The following is a 20,307-nucleotide window of genomic DNA, read 5'->3' as shown; positions in this document are numbered from 1 at the left end:
ACTGTGATGGTCTCAGCTGTCCTGACTGTGATGGTTTCAGCTGTCCTGACTGTGATGGTTTCAGCTGTTCCGACTGTGATGGTCTCAGCTGTCTGTCCTGACTGTGACGTTTAAAAAGTGTATCGTTAATGAGCTGTACCCGATATTTATATAATATCGTCATATCGCCCAGCCCTAGTTTCAGGCTTTCAGCTGTCCTGACTGATGGTTTCAGCTGTTCTGACCGCGGTGGTTTTCCTGACTGGTGGGAAGTTGCTTCCACGGTCGTGTATTGAAACATGTTCCTCTGTCACAGGTGGTGAGTCTTCTGGGAGACATGGAGCGTCTGCGTAGTGTCCCCCTCCCCGCCAACATCACCTCCTCTCTGGACAGACACTACGAGGCCATCTGCCTCACGCGCTCCAGACGCAAGGATGAGGTCATCAACGTGCTCAACCGCCAGAGGCACGGAGGGGCTCATTTCACACAGGAGCAAGGTAACCCCTCTATATACCTACTTATACACCTGCATTAGGGCTGATCCCGAACGTTCAAACCTTCGTTCGTTACGTTGGCATTCGAATTCTAAATCAACATTTGAATTTTAAATTTTTAATATATATATATATATACCGTACGTTTTTTATTTTTATTTTTTTTTTAACAACAGATGTATGTTTATTTTGCAGCAATTCTTTGTCATTGCCGCCATCTTTAGTGTTACATCCCCTCACACTCCAGTTCTCAGGCTGCAGCTGGTTTAAAAGCGAAAGTAAACCGGCTTCTCTGCTGGCTGTGGCTCCAGGGGAGTTGAACAGTTCTGGCTCTGCTAGTTTATTTTCTATCTTTTTTGGTGGACAAACCACCGCACATGTGCACCGTGACTCGTGACTGGAGTCTAGTTCTGCTAGCACACATAGCCTACTGTGTACAGACGGTTTCAAACTGTATTTTAAATTAGAAAGCAAACTAAATAAATGGACAAGAGAAAAATAAATCTCAATTTGGTCAGTATTGTCATTTGGACAAGCAAAGCCATTACTTTAAGTTGCAGGCAAGAAAGACAAGTCTGTCCACTGTCTCTGGTTTTAAAACTGCCCTGTTGCAGGTCAAAAAAAAAAAAAAAAAAAACATAACAAAAAAAAAATGTATTCGATATCGATTATTAAAATATATCGCGATATTTATCGTTATATCGCCCAGCCCTACTATATGTATTGTTCAGGGTGTATGAACGTTAAACTTTTTCATTCACATATTCATACTAAAATATGATCTAAAGTATAAGTGTGTTTTCATCTCTTTCTGCAGCTTTCTCCAGAACGTGATTTATAGCCCCAAATGCATTATATTGATGATCAAATACAGTTTGATAGCAATCGGCACGATATAAAAAAATCCAACTGGACGGACTTCTGGAAGTTACTACACGTCATCTGATGTTGACCGGATGGGCGAGGGGGCGTTTATAATTCCGTGGGCAGCGTTATACCATTCATCTAATGTGGGTCAAATGTTCATCATAGCAGTTAGTGTCGAACACGGTAATATTACACGCTAAAACTCACCCCAGTCTCCGCGGGCCGTTGGGCGATCAGCGTGAGGTAGACAGTTTTCCATTATGGGATGTTGAAATACCCGGTCCATTTCCAGGTTGTATAATAATATATACGTCCAAATCATGTTGTTTTTTCTAGTTATTTGCAGCGATCGATGTTCACTGTGTGAAGACTGAGTCTCTCTAACACTAGCGAGTGCCCGGACCACATATGGAGTGAGTCCTGCCGGGTTAAAGGTATTTTCGATCTGCCGATCGGCCACCAGATGGCGGTCTTGAACCGCTAGAGGATTGAGAGGAGATCACACTTGTGTCTCAGGGCCCCGGAAAAGAAATATGATTCCGATCACAGATTTTTGAAATATTGATATCAAAGACGAGTTACGGCGTCTTCGGCAACTTGAGCATGGCGGGGAAGGACGCCTAAACTCGTCCTTTGGCAACTAAAGTGTTAATTAAGTGATGAATGCCTACTGTGGCAAAGTTGTAGCCAACAACTAGGCCTAATAAGAAAGGCAGTGACATTGAACAAAAAGGAGACACTGGCATTACCACCAGGGCCATCAGTAGAGGGGGGAGCTAGTGCAACTAGAAAAATAGTCCTTTCAGGGTTGCCTATTGAAATACTGTACACCTCCAGTACAGAAACATTGTTTATGAGTTTGCGTGTCAGGTAGACCATTGATTGACAGTCGATCCTGCCAATTACGTCACACCGCTTGCACTCTGGCCGTCCGGCGCTGCAGCTGGACCCTATTGCCCACCTCTGCTGTTGATAACGCTAGCCAAGTTAGCTGTACACACATACACAGTGGGCCAGTTACTTTGGTGTAGGGGTGTAACAATGCATCGATCCTAAGGGGAAAATTCAACTGCATCCATTTGAAAATGTTAGAATCGATTATCGCAATTTTAATGTGTACACAGTGTTGCTATTCTCATGTCAGTTACAGCCAACACAACGACATACGCTACTGCATCAACGTTATGATTAACAAAGCAAGGCATTCGTTTTGTTGCATTAACGTTATATTACTATTGCTATCGATACATCTAGGTGTTCTCAAATCTATTGCTATTGGTAAGACTAGAATATTACATTAAATTAATGTTACTTGTATCTCAGAAAACGCTCGCATATCGCAATGGCGGACTCGCAGGAAGTAAAAGAGAAAATGAGAGCTTCCGATTGGTCATTTCCTTTTTTTTCTTGAAACCAGTCACGTCACTCTACTGTGATTGGACCGTTGGCTTGAGTGCAATGTGGGACTTGTAGTTTTTGAACGATTATAGCGGAGAAAAAAGCACGATTGAGGCTGTAATCTTGAGTCGCACACTGTGCGAGTAATTGATTTTTCCGTTTCGCACACACATATTTCTAGGGGCATATGCGAGCAATATGGTCGCACTGTAGAGCCCTGGGCATTCAGGGGGCGGGCTGATAACCCGAGATATCTCGTGATGGGCATTCAAAGTGTTAAAAACGAAGGTTCGAACGTCCGTTCGAAAAACCCTGACGAAGTTCGAATCCCAAAAACAGGCTTCGGGGACAGCCTTAACCTGCATATAACCTCTCTATATACCTACTTATACACCTGCATATAACCCCTCTATATACCTACTTATTAGGGGTGGGAATCGCCAGAGATCTCGCGATACGATACTATCGCGATACTTGAGCCGCGATACGATAGTATCGCGATACTCGATATATCGCCAATATTGCGATATTATTTTTTATATTTATTTTTTTATCATTTTTATTTTTTAACTGCAAAGTAAAACTGTCAACATGTTTTATCTAATAAAATAAAGTTCAGTCTGTTCATCTCAATCAGTCTGTTCAATCATTATTATTGCAGAACATGGTATATTTTCTCAAGCAGACAGATGTAAACACTGTAATCTGTGTTGCATGTACCTGACAAACTGAACTGTTTGTATTACAGTCATATTCCAACTTAACTGAATGCACATGTGTGTGTGTGGACTACTGTACTATTACAGGTATTGAAATGAACAATGCAACTTCCTTACATGAATAATTAAATATCGATACTTGGCGTCCCTGTATCGATACAGTATCGCCACGCAAAGTATCGCGATACTACTACGCAGGGAGCGAAATTAACTTTTTGACTCACCGGCCAGTGGCGGGTAGATGGGAAGAGTCTACCCGCCAAGCATATTTCTTACCTGCCAACATTTTTTTGATTAAAAAAAATATATATATATTTTATATAATTTTTTTTTTAAATAAAATATATATTATATAATCATACTTGTAGTTGTATTATCTGCGAGACATCGCCACCACGCAATAAGTCAAAATGCTTGCTATCTGCAAACAGCTCCACTGTGTGTATACTTGAGTAGCCTCCAGCTCCAGCAAGGATTCTCCGGCCCTGCAGCTAGACCCTATATTCAGCTAGACCCTACATTCAGCATGCAAGGATTCTCCGGCGATGCAGCTGGACCTATTTATAACGTTACCGTTCTTTTGTCAAATCACATTCAACATGCCCTCAGCTAGAATACGCATTCAATCAATGTTATAAGACATTGATATCAGGAGCTATCTGTAGCTACTGCTAGCCCGGTAGATAACGTTAAGACAATTTAATTTACTGGGACAGATGGATCAACGTGAGCTAGCTAAGCTAGCTAACGAGGGAACGGAGGTATTATGCACTCGAGTAGACTATTGCTGGAGCATTTGTTGATATCAGCAGCTATCAGTAGCTAGCCAGCTAGATACCGTTAGACAATGCCTCGTCATGTATTAAACTAAAAGTGAATAGTTGACTGGGTCATTGTTTAAACAGTAACGTTAGCTCTTGGAGGTCCGATATAGACTAGAGCAGATGGAAGTAAACAAGCCAAATGATAGCTTCCGATTGGTCATTTGCTTTTTTTCTCTCATGAAACCAGTCACGTCACTCTACTGTGATTGGACCGTTGACTTGAGTGCGATGTGGGACTTGTAGTTTTTTAACGATCTCGCGGCGGAGAAAAAAAAGACGAGCGGCTATAATCTGTACTCGCACAAGAGTATCGTTATGTTCTATAGATATCTATGGTTATGAACTACACGTCTACACGCCACACGGCGGGCAGCCCTCTAAGTGTCATGCGCCAAAGGTAAAAACAGACCGCCCCTGGCGGGCGGCAGGCTTTAGTTTCGGTCCCTGCTACTACGTATCGATTTCCCCCCCCACCCCTACTACTTATACACCTGCATATAACCCCTCTATATACCTACTTATACACCTGCATATAACCCTCTATATACCTACTTATACACCTGCATATAACCTCTATATACCTACTTATACACCTGCATATAACCTCTATATACCTACTTATACACCTGCATATAACCTCTATATACCTACTTATACACCTGCATATAACCTCTATATATACCTACTTATACACCTGCATATAACCCCTCTATATACCTACTTATACACCTGCATATAACCTCAATATATACCTACTTATACACCTGCATATAACCTCTCTATATACCTACTTATACACCTGCAATCCATAGCTCTGTAAATGCTGTATATACCATATATATGCATATGCTAGGGGCGACAGTGGAGGATGTAGAGTGGTCGTCTGGTTATCGGAAGGTTCCCGGTTTGATTCCCGCTCCTCCCGGGCAGCGTGTCGAAGTGTTCTTGAGCAAGACTCTTAACTTAATTAACTTAACTTAATTGCTCCCGATGAGCAGGTTGGCACCTTGCATGGTCGCCTCCGCCGTCGGTGTGTGAGTGAATGGGTGAATGTGAGGAACATATTGTAAAGCGCTTTGGATAAAATATATTTAAGGATATACAGAACAAAGCATTCCACTGTGAATTACATGTACGTTTATATGTGACAAATAAAAACAAACTTGAAACTTTATTCTCACCGCATATATATCTATCCACACCTGTCTGTATTTACCTGCACATAGTCCGGACTCCTTTTACATATCTGTAGATACTATATCTATATCTGTACATATCCTACTCTTATTAGTTACGCTGCTGGCCAGTATGATGTACTACCATACTGTCTTTACACCACTGGATCATAATAATACTAAAACATACTTTTTACTCCTTACATAAAAAATGCAGACCTACAAAGTACAAATCTCGCAGGTCCAACAATTTAAATTAGTATATTTGTTTCTCTAGTCGAACTAACGTTAACGTTATTAATCCTGCGGCCGTGCTCCATTTAAAAACAGCCAATCGAATCCCCATCAATGGAAAATGAACCCGCCCATACCCATGCTGATTGGTCCTTGTGCAAGACTAGAAAGCGGGGGTCTTTGATTAAACACCTGCTATCAGAAGAATAGACAGTCAGAGTGACAAGCTACAGAAGATGGCCACAAACGATAGTACGAGTGATGAACAGGACGAAACGGAACATTTCATTGCCCCGGAATAAAAAAAAGTTTTTACTTTTACTTTTTAGTACTTAACACATTCAGAGCCACGCCCTTAGGCTAGCGTGCCAACACTAAAGTCAATGGGAGGACGGGGAAATTTGCGAACGCTTAAACTATATCTTAAATTATGGTCTAATACACCCGTCGCTTATCAATGACTTGCTTGCAGTCAACATGTACGAAACGGATTGTTTTTTCATCGGATTAACCCAAGACTGGTAACATAGAGTCCTTAACTCACATCATATGTTCTGCAAAAAGATTAATGCAATTCCTGATCGCCATTCCAAATATTGATCGCGTTTATTGATCCAACGTTATAGTCCAAAACACATAATCGAAAGCTGCTCCCAGCCTCCCCAGTGAATGTGGTAACAGCTACTGCTTGCCCGAAAAGGGAAACCCCGGGACCAATGTTCCCTCTAATAATTTTTTGGTCTGAGCAAACACTCAAACCTCCTGAGCAGACATCAGCAACTACTGAGCAACATACGTCACCTGCCGATTAACCTGTTAGTTGATAAGCGGCGGTTTGTAAAAAAATCTGAGAATCTTAATTTCCCTTAATGTCTAACATAAAAATATATACATTTAGCTGATACACAGAGAAATAATACAAAAAGGCATATTATATTCCTTAATCAAATATTTATTTGACCATTGATTGACGATACAGAGCATAGTCCTTACTTTGGCTGGGTTGGCGGCGGCGGTGTGAGTCGTGTCACTAACTTTTGTCTTTTTAGGAGGCTGACTCGTCATTATTTTATTAAGTGAATTATAATGCGACTTCAAGGGTGACCATATTGTGATTTTTTTTAAAGAGGACACTCTGCCTTCAGCCTCAAGATACTTAATCAAAGTTTACTCAAAGATGCCTTATCATTATAATATATTTAAAGTATACCTCCTCTGTATGGATATAAAATTATTGTTTATATTATTTTATATAACAAAATAATATCTCTCTATAACCAAAGTTACTCAACATGCTGTATTATGCCTAAAGTAATCTATCTGACAAATCTCAAGAAAATAACTAAATCAACCTATGACAAAATATTTTCAAGTCTTACTGGACAAAATAAATAACAAGAAAAATATGATGTAATGTTCTAAATAATACCTATTCTGTATTAGAAAATCCAGCTTTAAAAAATATATCTTTATCTTTTCAATGTAATGTAAATTATAAAACAGTAACCTCACAAAGATACTAATTTAAAAGTGCACTATGCAGTTTCAGATTTGTTGCAATTAGTGTACTAAACTAATTTATTACACACATAATCCTTAGAATGATTGTATCATAAGCATCTTATCAAACCAAAACATCATTTTGAGGCATCAAAATAGTTTTCAATTATTTTCTTTCTCTCTCTGTATAGCTGCATTCTTCAATCAATTCGGTCAACTTTGCCATCAAACTCTTGCCTCGCACTGCTTTGTTTGTAATGTTTTGCTGTGTCCATGTGAGCTTTGAGATCGCCAGCACCTTTATTAGACACATAAACATATGGTCAAGCTTTGCACGCGTTGCACTCTGCTTCCAATTAGTCTTGACCGGGATGATAAATTGGACATTTTCTCTGCAGTTCATCTGTAATGTACATTTTCGCGTTTGCATTGTGAGGAGCCAGCAATGCTGGTCGGATCTGTCCACTTCCTCATCTGTTGTGTGTGTCTGTGTGAGCGTGCAGTAGCGCTGCCCACAAAGCACTGAAAGCGGGGCTTCTCTTGGTAACGTCACACGCAACAGGTTACCGTTAGGGATGTCCCGATCAAATTCTTTTGCTCCCGATCCCATCCCAATCATGTGATTTTGAGTATCTACCGATACCGATCTTTCCCGATCTGATAAAAAAAAATAAAAGATATATATATACTGGTATATATATATATTTTTTTATCCCAATTTCTCACATTACATTCACCCTGAATTTTGACGTTATCCAGGTGAAAAGTTAACTTCATTCAAGCGAGGCATTGCAATCCTTGACATAAATCATTTGATGTATAATTAAATCAAAGGAAATGCGTTTGGTCTGCCGTTCTGCAGCTGGATACTATTGGTTTGTTTTGGCAAAATTCTTCTGCTCTGTGTGACAATAAATAAATGAATGATGATATGCAATTTAAACCCAAAACTAAGGCCTCAGTATGAGTTTAAGACGTGAACATGGTCATGTTTGTTGAATAAAAAAAAATCCAGATTTTTTTTCTTTTGCGGCCGATTTTAGGGAGCATTTTGCCATGTGCGCGCGTGCACGGGCGCACCTTAGGGGGAACATTGCCCGGGACGCATCATTACTTTTACCAACCGATTTCCAGTTCCGCATTCTGATTGGCCACTGACGTTTCTGGTCATGTGACATCTTCTGCCAATCGTGTGACGCCTGTTTCTATCACTGGTTAAGCTTAGGCACTCTTTCGAAGTTGGTTAAGGTTAGAGTTTGTCTTAGAGCAGGGCGATAGAACACCAGCCCTGATTCCAAACTCTAACCTTAACCAACGAAAAGAAAGAGTCGCCTAAGCTTAACCGGTGATAAACTAGGCGTTAGGTAGTTTGCAGGCTGTTCGAGGTGGAAATAGGCGCAGAAACAGGCGTCACGCGATTGGCGCACATGTCACATGACCAGAAACATCAGTGGCCAATCAGATCGCAGAACACGAACGCGGAACTGGAAATCGGTTGGTAAAAAAGTATAGACGCCCCGGGGACCGGAGTTTTTTTCTGATGCAGTCCCATCCAATCCAATGATGTGCAATACCATCCGGGAGACGATAGGCGGCGGTATTTGCCCTTTTCGAGCTCAGACCCATTCCCAATGATAACGTCAGGCTGGATGGATGGATGAAAAATGTATGGATATTGCTAATAAAAGAAATAACGATTAAAACCTGAGTTTTCTCAGGTCTTGGCACTCAACGCATGGCGAGTTAACCCGACTAATCTCGTGGTTGGCACTGAATGGGTCAAAAGTAGAACGTTTTTTTTTACTTTTACTCAAGTGTGTTTTAGCCAGATACTCTGACTTTTACTCGAGTACAATTTTGAGACGGTACCCATACTTTCACTTAAGTATAATTTCCGGGTACTTTATACACCCCTGCTAACGACTCACCCCGTTTGCTTCCGTTCGATAGAAGTCCTGCTGCTGACCCTGGCACTCAGGGACCTGTGTGCTACGACGAGGACGGCCCGCACAGCCCTGCTGTGCGCCTTCCAGATGACCCGGCCCAAACCCGTCAAGAGACCGGGGGTCCGCGTGGACGTCTGTGAGTAGAGCGGCCCGGCCCGGGGGAAGAAAGACTCATCCAGACGACAAGAGGAATCGTTTAGAATGAACGAGATCCATATCGACTGCGCCTTATCGTGTGTGGATGAAAATCTTTGCCACAATCGGTATTGTCTTCTTAAAGGATGAATTTGTATATACGGCTCTGTTGAGCGAATTTTTTTTTATGACAGTTCACCGTTTGTTTGCTGATGTTAGCGGTCTTAACCCTTTAGTGTGGTATTGAAAGGTTAACCTTCTGTATGTAGTGTGGTAGTGAAAGGGTTAATGAAACTATCAAAATCCTTCAATCTTGAATATACAAACGGCAGTTAAACTTTTTATTATGCTGTTAAATTGAACGTTATTATTACTATTGTGTGTTTTCCCCCGTCTAATGGAGCAAGTTTTTATCCGGCGTCCACTGGTGTCCAGGACCTTCGTTTAGCTCCGCGACGGATCGGTTCTGGGGCAGCTGCTCTCACTCAGTGGATTATCACATGAAATGTAATTCCTCCTGTCAAATCATATGCGTTTAATTAGTGCCACATCTGAAGTAATGTGAATCTCGTAGCAACATCAAAATATTACTGTATTTAAAACCCCAATGAGAAAGCATGTCAGCGAATGCTTTCTGCCGTATTTAACTATTTATTTGAATGTGATGTGAAACAGTTCTGGATATAATGCTCCACTACGGAGACTCCCCCTCCTGGGGTCAGCTGGAATAAAGAAGGAAACATTTTGAAATCTGCGTGCACGGTTTATAAACTATGTCCTCAGAATATGAATCCATGCCCACGCAAGTCCATTGGTTTAGATTCGTAAATCAGAGGGCATGGTTTACAAATCTGTGGCCATGGATTCATAATCCGAGGACGTGGCGTGCGCGGTTTTCTAAACCGAGTACAGATTTGCACTTTTTTCTCTCAGATGAACCCAGCGGCCTCCAGACATTTAAATGGAAGGAGTCTCTTCTCTGTACGTCTGTCCCTCGATTTTCTTGAGGATTTCATTAAATTAGTCTTTATTTCTTATAAAACAAATTTTAGTACTTTATTTGAGAGATATGTCTCCATTCCCGAATAATTTTACGATTATTAATAATCTTAAACTGTATATAAAATATTTGGAATTCAACGTTAGCCTTAAGTATTTATTGACTAATAAAATAAGGATGGTCTCTTCAAATTATACACCGATGTTACAGCAAACCGTTATCTTGGGAGGTTGAAAAAGGATGTCAGTGTTAAGCGTTTGTTTTGTGATGGACTTTGTGGCGGAGAGAGGATGGACTTTGCTGGTCAGCAGACTAATGAGCGGCTGCGGACAGGAACCTGACCAGGCATCGGCCGCACCTCATCAACGAGGTCACCGGCACTCCTTTAAGATGTGTAAATACGGTATTCTGTTCTTAATGTACCTATATCGTTTTTTTTTATTCGATTTTTATTTGTCTCGAACATAGAAACATAAAACAAGTTTAAAAAAACAAAAAGGTAAATAGTCAAAGACTATTCAAGCCCTGCCCCTTCCTTACGTTTGACATTATAATTTAATAAGTAGTTTTTTATATCCAATAATACTGCTCCTCTCTTATGTGTCCATAAGTGCTTGTTCATAAGTGCTTGTTTATACCTACCTTTAAATGTATTGATATTTTTGCTTACTTTTATATTCGCATCCAGACCATTCCAGAGTGATACCCCACAAACTGCAATACACATACTTTTAAGAGTTGTATGTACCGTAGGTTGCTTTAAAGCTAATGTCCCTCTAAAATTATAAACACCCTGTCTAGCCATGACTTTTTTTTAATGTTGCTTGGTAATTTGTTTTTTTATTGCCAGAAACATAATTTGTGCAGATTTGAATTAGATTAAGTCCATGAATTTTAATGTTTGACTCCTTACAGACTATTTGTGTGATCTAAATATCTACCATGATGTACTATCCGTATGGCTCTTTTTTGCAGTGCATATCTTTTACAAGTTCCTGTTTGATACTGATATTGTCATTAAAGTCTATTTTCTGCAAGTGGCTCTTGGAAACAATAATAAAAAAGTGTTCTGTTCAAAATGTTAAAAAAAAATAAAGATGTTCAAATAAAGCACATTGCAAACATTCAATCATGATATACTGTATTTGAGGTATAAGGTGAGGGACCACTGGTTTGTTCTTATTGTCATACAAATATGCATAGAGACAGTGAGTGAACACATATGCATAGAGACAGTGAGTGAACACATGGGGGGGGGGGGGGGGGGGGGGTTGAGATGTAAGCGTTCAACAACATGACACGAGCGTTTGCCTTTACCGAAATGTAGGGATGCAGAGATTAAAAGAAAAGGCATTTTACAAGACATTATTGGCACCAGGCGCATAGCAGCGGAAGGGTCACGTAAAGAATGAGTAATGTGGGCAATTTCTACTTCGATAAATCAATCCCAATTCGTCTTTTGGATGTGTGGAGCACGTTTTGATCGCGACTCGATTCACGTTGGCATTTTTTAATAAGAGGCGTGTGGAATCTGGAGCAGATGAAACGATTTGTGTTCCCGATCGCAACAGAGTAAAGGCCGACGACAGACTTTTGAGAGGTTACACATTTCTGTTCCATGAAACAACAAGCTTATTTCCCCCCAAAGTCTCGTCATACATCAAAGTCCAGGAGGAATTTGATTTGATTTTCATTACGGATCCCCATTAGCTGGTGCCATGGCAACCAGCTAGTCTTCCTGGGGTCCACTGAGGAACATGTATAAGTGGCGAGTAAATGTAGATTTACAAAACATTTGGTAACTCTTTTATCTACATATTTTCATGGTTGGAAAGAAAACACTTAACAAAGAAGGTCTAATGAACTCAACAGAGGTGTCAATGAGGTTTAGATAAAAAGCTTTCGACTGCACCTTCCACTACATTTCCGCGTCCGGTAACAAAATAAATCATGTCCTCAAGGCATCCTTTTTTTTTATCTCCTTTTTTCTCCTTTCTGCGTCCTCTTCTTCTCCTTCTCCTTCCGGTCCTGCTTGGCCAGCTTGTCCTTCTCACGCTGCATCTTGTCGCCCTCCTTCTTCTTGTGGGAGTCCTCGCGGGCCTGGTCCCGCTTCTGCTTCTGCCGCGTCAGGACCTCCTCCACGTTGGTGTTCTTGAACAGGGCTGCGGCTCTCCGTGAAGGACTTGTACAGACGACACGACACCATTCGTTTCACGGTTGACACATACAGGTGCATCTCAATAAATTATTATCAAAAGAATATTGAGGAAATATAGTGGTTGCCTCCACACCGCATTGAGGAGCCCTGACCAAGTATTGAGGAAATATAGTTTTCAGTAGGCAGACATTTCTGTAATATATATATATATATATTTTTGTTTAGTCTTGTGTAATCAAATTCTCAGATACTGAATTTTGGGTTTTCATTAGCTGTAAGCCATAATCCTCAAAATTGCAAAAAAAAGAAAAAAAACAAGTCTTGAAATATTTCACTCTATGTGTAAAATGATTCTTTATAATATGTTTTTCACTTGAACTTATTGAAATAAATTACCTTTTCCTTGATATTCAAATTTATTGAGATGCACCTGAATATGAAAATAGTAATATTATTAGTAATAGTATTTTGTTAGGCGTTTTCTAGACCTGGGGAAGTGACGGAACATAATACATGGACTAACCAAACAGTTTTGGAAATGTCATGGACATTTGTTTCAAAATAATTTCTCCCCCCCCCCCCCCCCTCTTAATGTAGTCAAAGGAACACACCAACATTATGGAAAATTAGACTTAAGAAGAAGATAGATACCGATTTCAGTAGAAAGCTATTCGGCTGCAAGCTAGCCTAGCTTAGCGCAAATGAATGGAAGCGGATACAGACCAGCTAGCCTGGCGGTTGCCCAAAAACACCTCTCCCGGAGTTTTATGCTAGGCTAGTGGTCTAGATCCGCTTCCATTCATTTGTGCTAAGCTAGGCTAGCTTGCAGCGGGATCGTTTTCTACTGAACACACAGACAGGAAATCGGTATCTCATCTTCTTGTCTGACTCTGGAGAAGACGGTAAGCACATCAGTGTGTTCCTTTTTAAGTCTGTAACGTTTAACGTCGTCTATGGCGATAGTTTTTTCCCAACACTTTTACATTTAAATAATAACACCCAACATGTTTTGGCTGTGGGAAATATGATATATCAGTCATGGAATTTGATTGAGATAAATGTGTAGGACTAGGAACCCTTTTAATAGCTATATGATGCTATTGTATGATGCATTCATACTGCCATAGATAACTCAATTGCATCGACATAAATAGCCTCCTCTGAGTTCATTAACACATGCAACAAACTCACTAGAAACTTGGCATCTCATGTACTGAGTCATGCATCACGTCCAATGGGCGGTTACGGTGGGGCTTGTGAGGTCCAATGAGGTTAAAGGAAAACTCCAACATTATGGGAAATTAGCTTATTTGCCATCTACCCTGGAGTTGGACAAGAAGATACATACCTTTTTCTTCTCTGTGCATGCAGTAGGAGTAGGAAGACGCGCACCGTTAGCCTAGCTTAGCGTCAGTCACTGGAAGTAGGCTCCTCCATTAGCCTAGTTCCCAACGTCTTCCTACTCCTACTGCATGCACAGAGAAGAAAAAGGTATGCATCTTCTTGTCTAACTCCAGGGTAGATGGCAAATAAGCTAATTTCCCAAAATGTTGGAGTGTTCCTTTAAGGTTAGGGTGGGTTTATAGTAACATGACTCCAAGTTCTTGGTAAGAGTCCCATTAACGGATTCCACAGCTTTTCGAAAGGATACATTTCTCACTTGGAAAATTTGCGCCTGATGACTCCTCTTCTTCAGCTTCAGTGCTAATGTCAAAGAAAATCAAGACTCTTGGGGAACAGGTTTGAAATGTCCAAAAAGGAACCGTTATTTCCTTGAGGAAGACTAGGAGACCATTACTGACTGTTAATACAGGTGTAGGCTAGGATAACATTACTGACAGTGCTAATACAGGAGGCTAGGAGACCATTACCGACTGTTAATACAGTAGACTAGGAGAACATTACTCTGTGTTACTACAGTACGCTAGGAGACCATTACTGACTGTGTTAATACAGGTGTAGGCTAGGATAACATTACTGACAGTGCTAATACAGTAGACTAGGAGAACATTACTCGGTGTTACTACAGTAAGCTAGGAGACCATTACTGACTGTGTTAATACAGGGTATAAGCTACACATGGCACTAAAAAAGGATATTCTTCGTCAGCTGAAACGTTGGCGTACTGAGCCAGGAGGGCTTCTTTATTCTTTTTGGGGTCGTTGGGCGAGTCCTTTGGCTTTACCAGGATCTGGGCCTGTTTCTCCATCAGGCTGGCGATGACCTTCACATCCACTACAGAAAAGGTCAAAAACAAAAAAGGAGATGAAATTGTTTTCTTGCCATAAAAAGGTACATCTTTGCGACAGGTGGTGATGACAGACGGGACAGATTCGGAGCACGAACCTGAGCAGTGTCCAGCATATCTGAGATGCAGACACCGTCGTACAATTTCTCGATGAACTTACTAGTTTGCTCATTATTTGCTCAAACTCCCAGCATGGACTCACAGACCAAGCACACCTACTTTATTAAAATTATACTTCGCCTAAACAACGGTATATGGGCGCAGCGCCGCTACGACGAAGTGGGTATCAAACAGGAGGTAAGACTGTCAAGTTTTAAAATGGATACCAAACAGAGAAGGCAAAGATGACTTTAAACTGTTAAACAGTAATCCAGAATTATTTTATTGCACTGTAAAAAAAACTGATTTTATATGTCTGCACTTTGTGCTCATTTTATGTCTATTTTATTCTACTATTTTATTGCACTGCACTGCACTATTGCACTATTTTACTCAGGCTGTTTTATTTTACTCTTTTTTTTATTATTATTGTCTATTTAAAACTGAATCAAAGCATAAACAAGGTGGCCTGTTGGGATGTTAGATCCTAATGTGAAAAACTGTGATTTTATATGTGCACTTTATGTGCTCATTTTATGCCGTCTTTTTTCTGTTGTGACGCACTTTGAGCTACAGTTTCAGTATGAAAGGTGCTATACAAATAAAGTTTATTTTTATTTGTATTATTATTACGACAACACACCAGCGCCACCTTGTGTTTAAGATAAATTAAAAGCTTGGGGTGCAGTGAAAGCTTGGGGACAGCCTAGAAACGCACGCATCATTGTACTTAAATAAATAACTTATTTGGAACCTCACCCTTGCTATTTTATTGAGTTCCAGGAAATTACAGCAAATAGCTTTCTTTATTGCAAATGTTTTTAACCTCCAGTACGGGCCCACAGCACCATCTTGTTTGAAATCTTGTTCACTGTAGTTTTATTGCCTATATTTATGTCTTTAACTATTACCCTGCCCATACCTGTAACTCCCCACCCACATGCTGCTATGGGGAATAAAGGAATATCTCATCTTAACCCTTTCACTACCACACTACCAAATGGTTAACCCTTTCACTGCCACACGGCAAAGGGTTAACCCTGTCACTACCACACTACAGAAGGTTAACCCTTTCACTACCGCACTACAGAAGGTTAACCCTTTCACTACCAGTAGTGTGGTAGTGAAAGGGTTAAAAGCCCTGTGATGCAGTATAGTCCGTTAAGAAACGTGAAAAGGAAAACTCACCCCAGCTTTGTAAAATTGTATAATTGTTAATATTCTTTTTTGGGGGTCGCCAACCACAGTAGAACACATACTAGGGGAAACATCGACATACGAGCAGCAGCAATGTAGATTAACCTAGATATATGGGCTTGATATTGCCCTTCAACCCTTTCACTACCACACCGTAGGTTAACCTTCTGTAGTGTGGTAGTGAAAGGGTTAACCTTCTGTAGTGTGGTAGTGAAAGAGCTAACCCTTTGTCGTGTGGCAGTGAAATGGTTAAACCTTCTGTAGTGTCGCAGTGAAAGGGTTAACATGTTGGTAGAGTGGTAGTGAAAGGGTTAATGATAACAAATAAACCACATGATGTGCGTCAGTACATCTGTTTTTGTAGCTTCTTTCGTCTTCCTTCACCACACTTACCGTCTTCATCACCCTTGGCTTTTGATCGGTTATAACTCTCCGTCCATTGTCCAATGATCTGTCTGCAGACGTCTTCGAGGGCGTCATCCTCCTGCACACAGAGGGAAGTTCATACATCATCTTTAGTACACTTCTCACAATATTCCTGGACACTTTAAATGTTTACACTTATTACTGTACATTTGACCGTATTTGTTGGCTGTATAGTTTATATTTAAGATTTTTAGAATGCATATACGTACCAGAATGTATATCCCAGACCGCATTTTATTCTTTATTCTATTTTATTCTTATTTTTTTAATATTATTATATTCTTATTTAGGTCCTATTGGCTACCTAAATGTTTATTGTTGTTCAACGTGAGCGATGCTGAATTTCCCTCAGGATTAATAAAGTATTTATATTCTAAAGAGTGACATTGTGCTTGCTATCCATTAGTGCAGTACGTTCACTATGTTTATGCCGGGATCAGACTATTTCTTTTTATTATCATATAGCAGAATAAAATATTGCTGTGACTATGCGTTTGTCCCCGACAGATGACGTCTTGGCATGAAGTTTGAAAGCGATTGATTGATTGAACATTTTATTAACAGATTGCAGAATGGGTACAATACAGTACGGCTTAATACACCACAATTGTTAAGGGGATGCAGACCAGAGAAAGATGTTCGTCTTGTTTACATCAGGGTCCCCCATTTTCAATTAATCATATGACATACATGACATACAGATAAACAGTACTGTTACATCTAGACATTTATGACATACCAGATCTACAAATATACAGTACTGTTTATGAGTACAAAAAAAGTCTAAAAAGAGAGTATATACATTTGATGGGGAAGAAACTGTACAAGGATCGGAGGTGGAGGGGTTTGGTTTGCACTTCTCATATGTAGAAATGGTCAAAAAACACGTCGTAAGATTTGCAACACTAGAAGAAAAAAGGCAAAACATTTGAACATGCTAGACTTTTCGTCGCCGTTCTTTGATTACGTCTACATGAGGACGTAAAGACGCCCGCCCGTTCGTTGTTCCCGACGTTCATAAATCGGGAACAACATAAACATGTCAAAATCTGGCTGAATTTGTGTCGTCTGATCCCAGGCCATGGGTATATTATGAGCAACTGTGAGGCAACACATCAGAGGTCTTGCAGCTTCAATTATGATGAATTGAAAATGGGGGACCCTGATGTAAACAAGACGAAAGTCTCTTTCTTTCAATTGTGTGTATTGAGCCATAGGGGCGGACCTTCCTACAGGCGATATAGGCGGTCGCCTAGAGCGCCACCCAGAGGAGGACGAAAAAAAGATTTTTTTATTTTATTTTTTTCTCTCTGTGCAGTTTTGGCACCACCCTCTATATCTGCAACCATTATTTTTACATAAAAATTCTAACATAAGGGGAAATGAGCCAAAAATCTAAAACGGTCGGTCGGTCTGAGCCTCAGCTTTAGGTGTTCACAGTCAGAACATGCTAGAGCGCTGTGCATTGATGGGTATCGGTCAAGTGTTTATAGAAAGACTAACGTTAGAGAACTATGAAGAGGCAAAAGCCGTATAAAAAAAAAAAAAAAAAATTACAAAAAAAAAAAGTGGTGAATCTCGCCTAGGGCGCCAAATGTGCTAGGTCCGCCCCTGACTTGAGTGTACCCATTTTGCAATCTGTTAATACAAATTTCAATCAATCAATCAATTCATCTTGAACACATCACCAATTACAAAGTTGGTTCACTGTCTTCGAGCTTAGGGGTAAAGTTATTCATATTCACAAATACTCACTGAACTAACGGGTCTTGGATATTGAATTTTTAAACGGAGTGCAATTTCCCTTTATGCTAATAATAGAATGTAACTTGGCGGACTGTCGCCATCATCACCACCTGTTCTAATTTGCCAGACTGACAGCTTGACAACTCAAACATGGACAGCACGCCCCTTTAGTAAAAGTATGGTCATGCTAGATAGATACACTTTAGTTTGTATACTAATATTTTATATAGTGTTGGTCTTTATTATTTTTACTGTATATGAAGCACATTCTTAGGGGGGCTCATACAGAACCAAGCATTTCACTGTAATGTACATTCTACCTTAACCCTTTCACTGCCGCACTACCAAAAACGGTTAACCCTTTCACTGCGACAAAGCACAGAAGGTTAACCCTCTCACTGCGACAACACACAGCCGGTTAACCCTTTCACTGCGACAACACACATAAGGTTAACCCTTTCACTGCGACAATACACAGGTTAATCCTTTCACTGCGACAACACACAGAAGGTTAACCATTGCACTGCCACACTACCAAACGGTTAACCCTTTCACTGCGACAACACACAGCCGGTTAACCCTTTCACTGCGACAACACACATAAGGTTAACCCTTTCACTGTGACAACACACAGAAGGTTAACCCTTTCACTGCCACAAGACAGCCGGTTAACCCTTTCACTGCCACATAACACACATAAGGTTAACCCTTTCACTGCGACAACACACATAAGGTCAACCCTTTCACTGCCACACTACCAAACGGTTAACCCTTTCACTGTGACACCACACAGAATGTTAACCCTTTCACTGCCAGACAACAGCCGGTTAACCCTTTCACTGCCACACAACAGAAGGTTAACACTTTATACTATCACACAACCGACGGCGACCGTCGGTAGTGTGATAGTAAAGGGTTAAGGTTAACCTTCTGTCGTGTGGAAGTGAAAGGGTTAACCCTCCTGTGTTTTGTCGCAGTGAAAGGGTTAACCTTATGCCGTGTGGCAGTGAAAGGGTTTTTTAAATGTTGACAAATAAAACAAAACTTGAAACTTGAGATAACGACGTGCGTCTTCTTGTTTCATATGAAAGCTAATACTCTTCCTGTCCTATTTCGTTGTATGGCGACAACAGCAGCCAATAATAACCCGGCGCAGCAGCTAAGTGAGTTAGCCGGTTAGCTCGTCGGGTAGCATCACGCTGATGTTAATATTCACCAGGAACGCGGACAGAATGCCCTGCAGCGCGTCGCTCTTCTCCTCGTCGCTCTCCTCCTCCTCCTGAAGAACCCCTACGATGTACGAGCCGTACACCTCGCGGTCCACCTCCAGGGCGTCCAGACGAGCATTTAACCAGCTTTCGAACTCCCCGGCGGAGCCACCGTCCACCAGCACGCAGGGCGCCGCCATGTTCACCAGCACGCAGGGCGCCGCCATGTTGGCCCTTTGGGGTCTTCTTTAGCAGGCGCGCAGGCTGACCGCTCCGAGTGCCTGATAGTAATGATGAGAGACTGACTTTCAACAATCAAGAGGTTTATTTGTCAGTCACATACTAGTACTGGCATACAGTGAAATGCGGGTGGTCATGCCCGCATTGATTGTGCAAAATACAATAATAAAAATAGGCATAGGAAAAAAATAAACATAGAAAAATAAAATAGGTTTTGATTGATTGATTGAAAACTTTATTAACAGATTGCAGAATGGGTACAATACAGTACGGCTCAATACACACAATTGTTAAGGGGATGCAGACCAGAGAAAGACTTTCGTCTTGTTTCGTCAGGATCCCCCATTTTCAATTCATCATAACATATATGACATACACGACATACAGATAGACAGTACTGCTACATCTATACATGTATGACATACCAGATGTGCAAATACAGTACTGTTTGTGTTACAAAAATAGTTAAAAAAAGAAGAAAGTATATACATTTGACGAAGAAACTGTACATTGGAGGAGGTGGGGTGGGGGGGGTAACTGTACATTGGATTATCGACAAAACCTTACTTGGTCCAAGAAGAGGGTCTTGAACATAGAAACATAAAACAAGTTAAAAAAAACAAAAAGGTAAATAGTCAAAGACTATTTCCATACAATAAGTGGAAGGAACAGGGGGAAGTAAAACAACGTATCAACTCCTGCCCTTTCCTTACA

At 40.7% G+C, this 20,307-nt stretch overlaps 1 protein-coding gene across 1 annotated transcript; it reads right to left on the bottom strand.

Moving 5' to 3' along the window:
- Window positions 1–11,395: 11,395 nt before the first annotated feature.
- ccdc43 (coiled-coil domain containing 43) lies at window positions 11,396–19,580 on the bottom strand (the record flags this gene model as incomplete). The annotated part of the gene is made up of 5 exons (XM_084328615.1): window positions 11,396–12,433; window positions 14,081–14,130; window positions 14,529–14,664; window positions 16,367–16,457; window positions 19,362–19,580. 5 exons carry the CDS (start codon window positions 19,578–19,580, stop codon window positions 12,246–12,248), a joined length of 684 nt encoding a protein of 227 aa, XP_084184741.1. The 3' UTR covers window positions 11,396–12,245.
- Window positions 19,581–20,307: the final 727 nt, after the last annotated feature.

The sequence above is a fragment of the Notolepis coatsorum genome (assembly GCF_963971535.1).
Source record: "Notolepis coatsorum genome assembly, chromosome: 14".
NCBI lineage: Eukaryota > Metazoa > Chordata > Actinopteri > Aulopiformes > Paralepididae > Notolepis > Notolepis coatsorum.
Note: the sequence above shows the minus strand (reverse complement) of the source record. Positions and strands in the feature narration are given on the sequence as shown.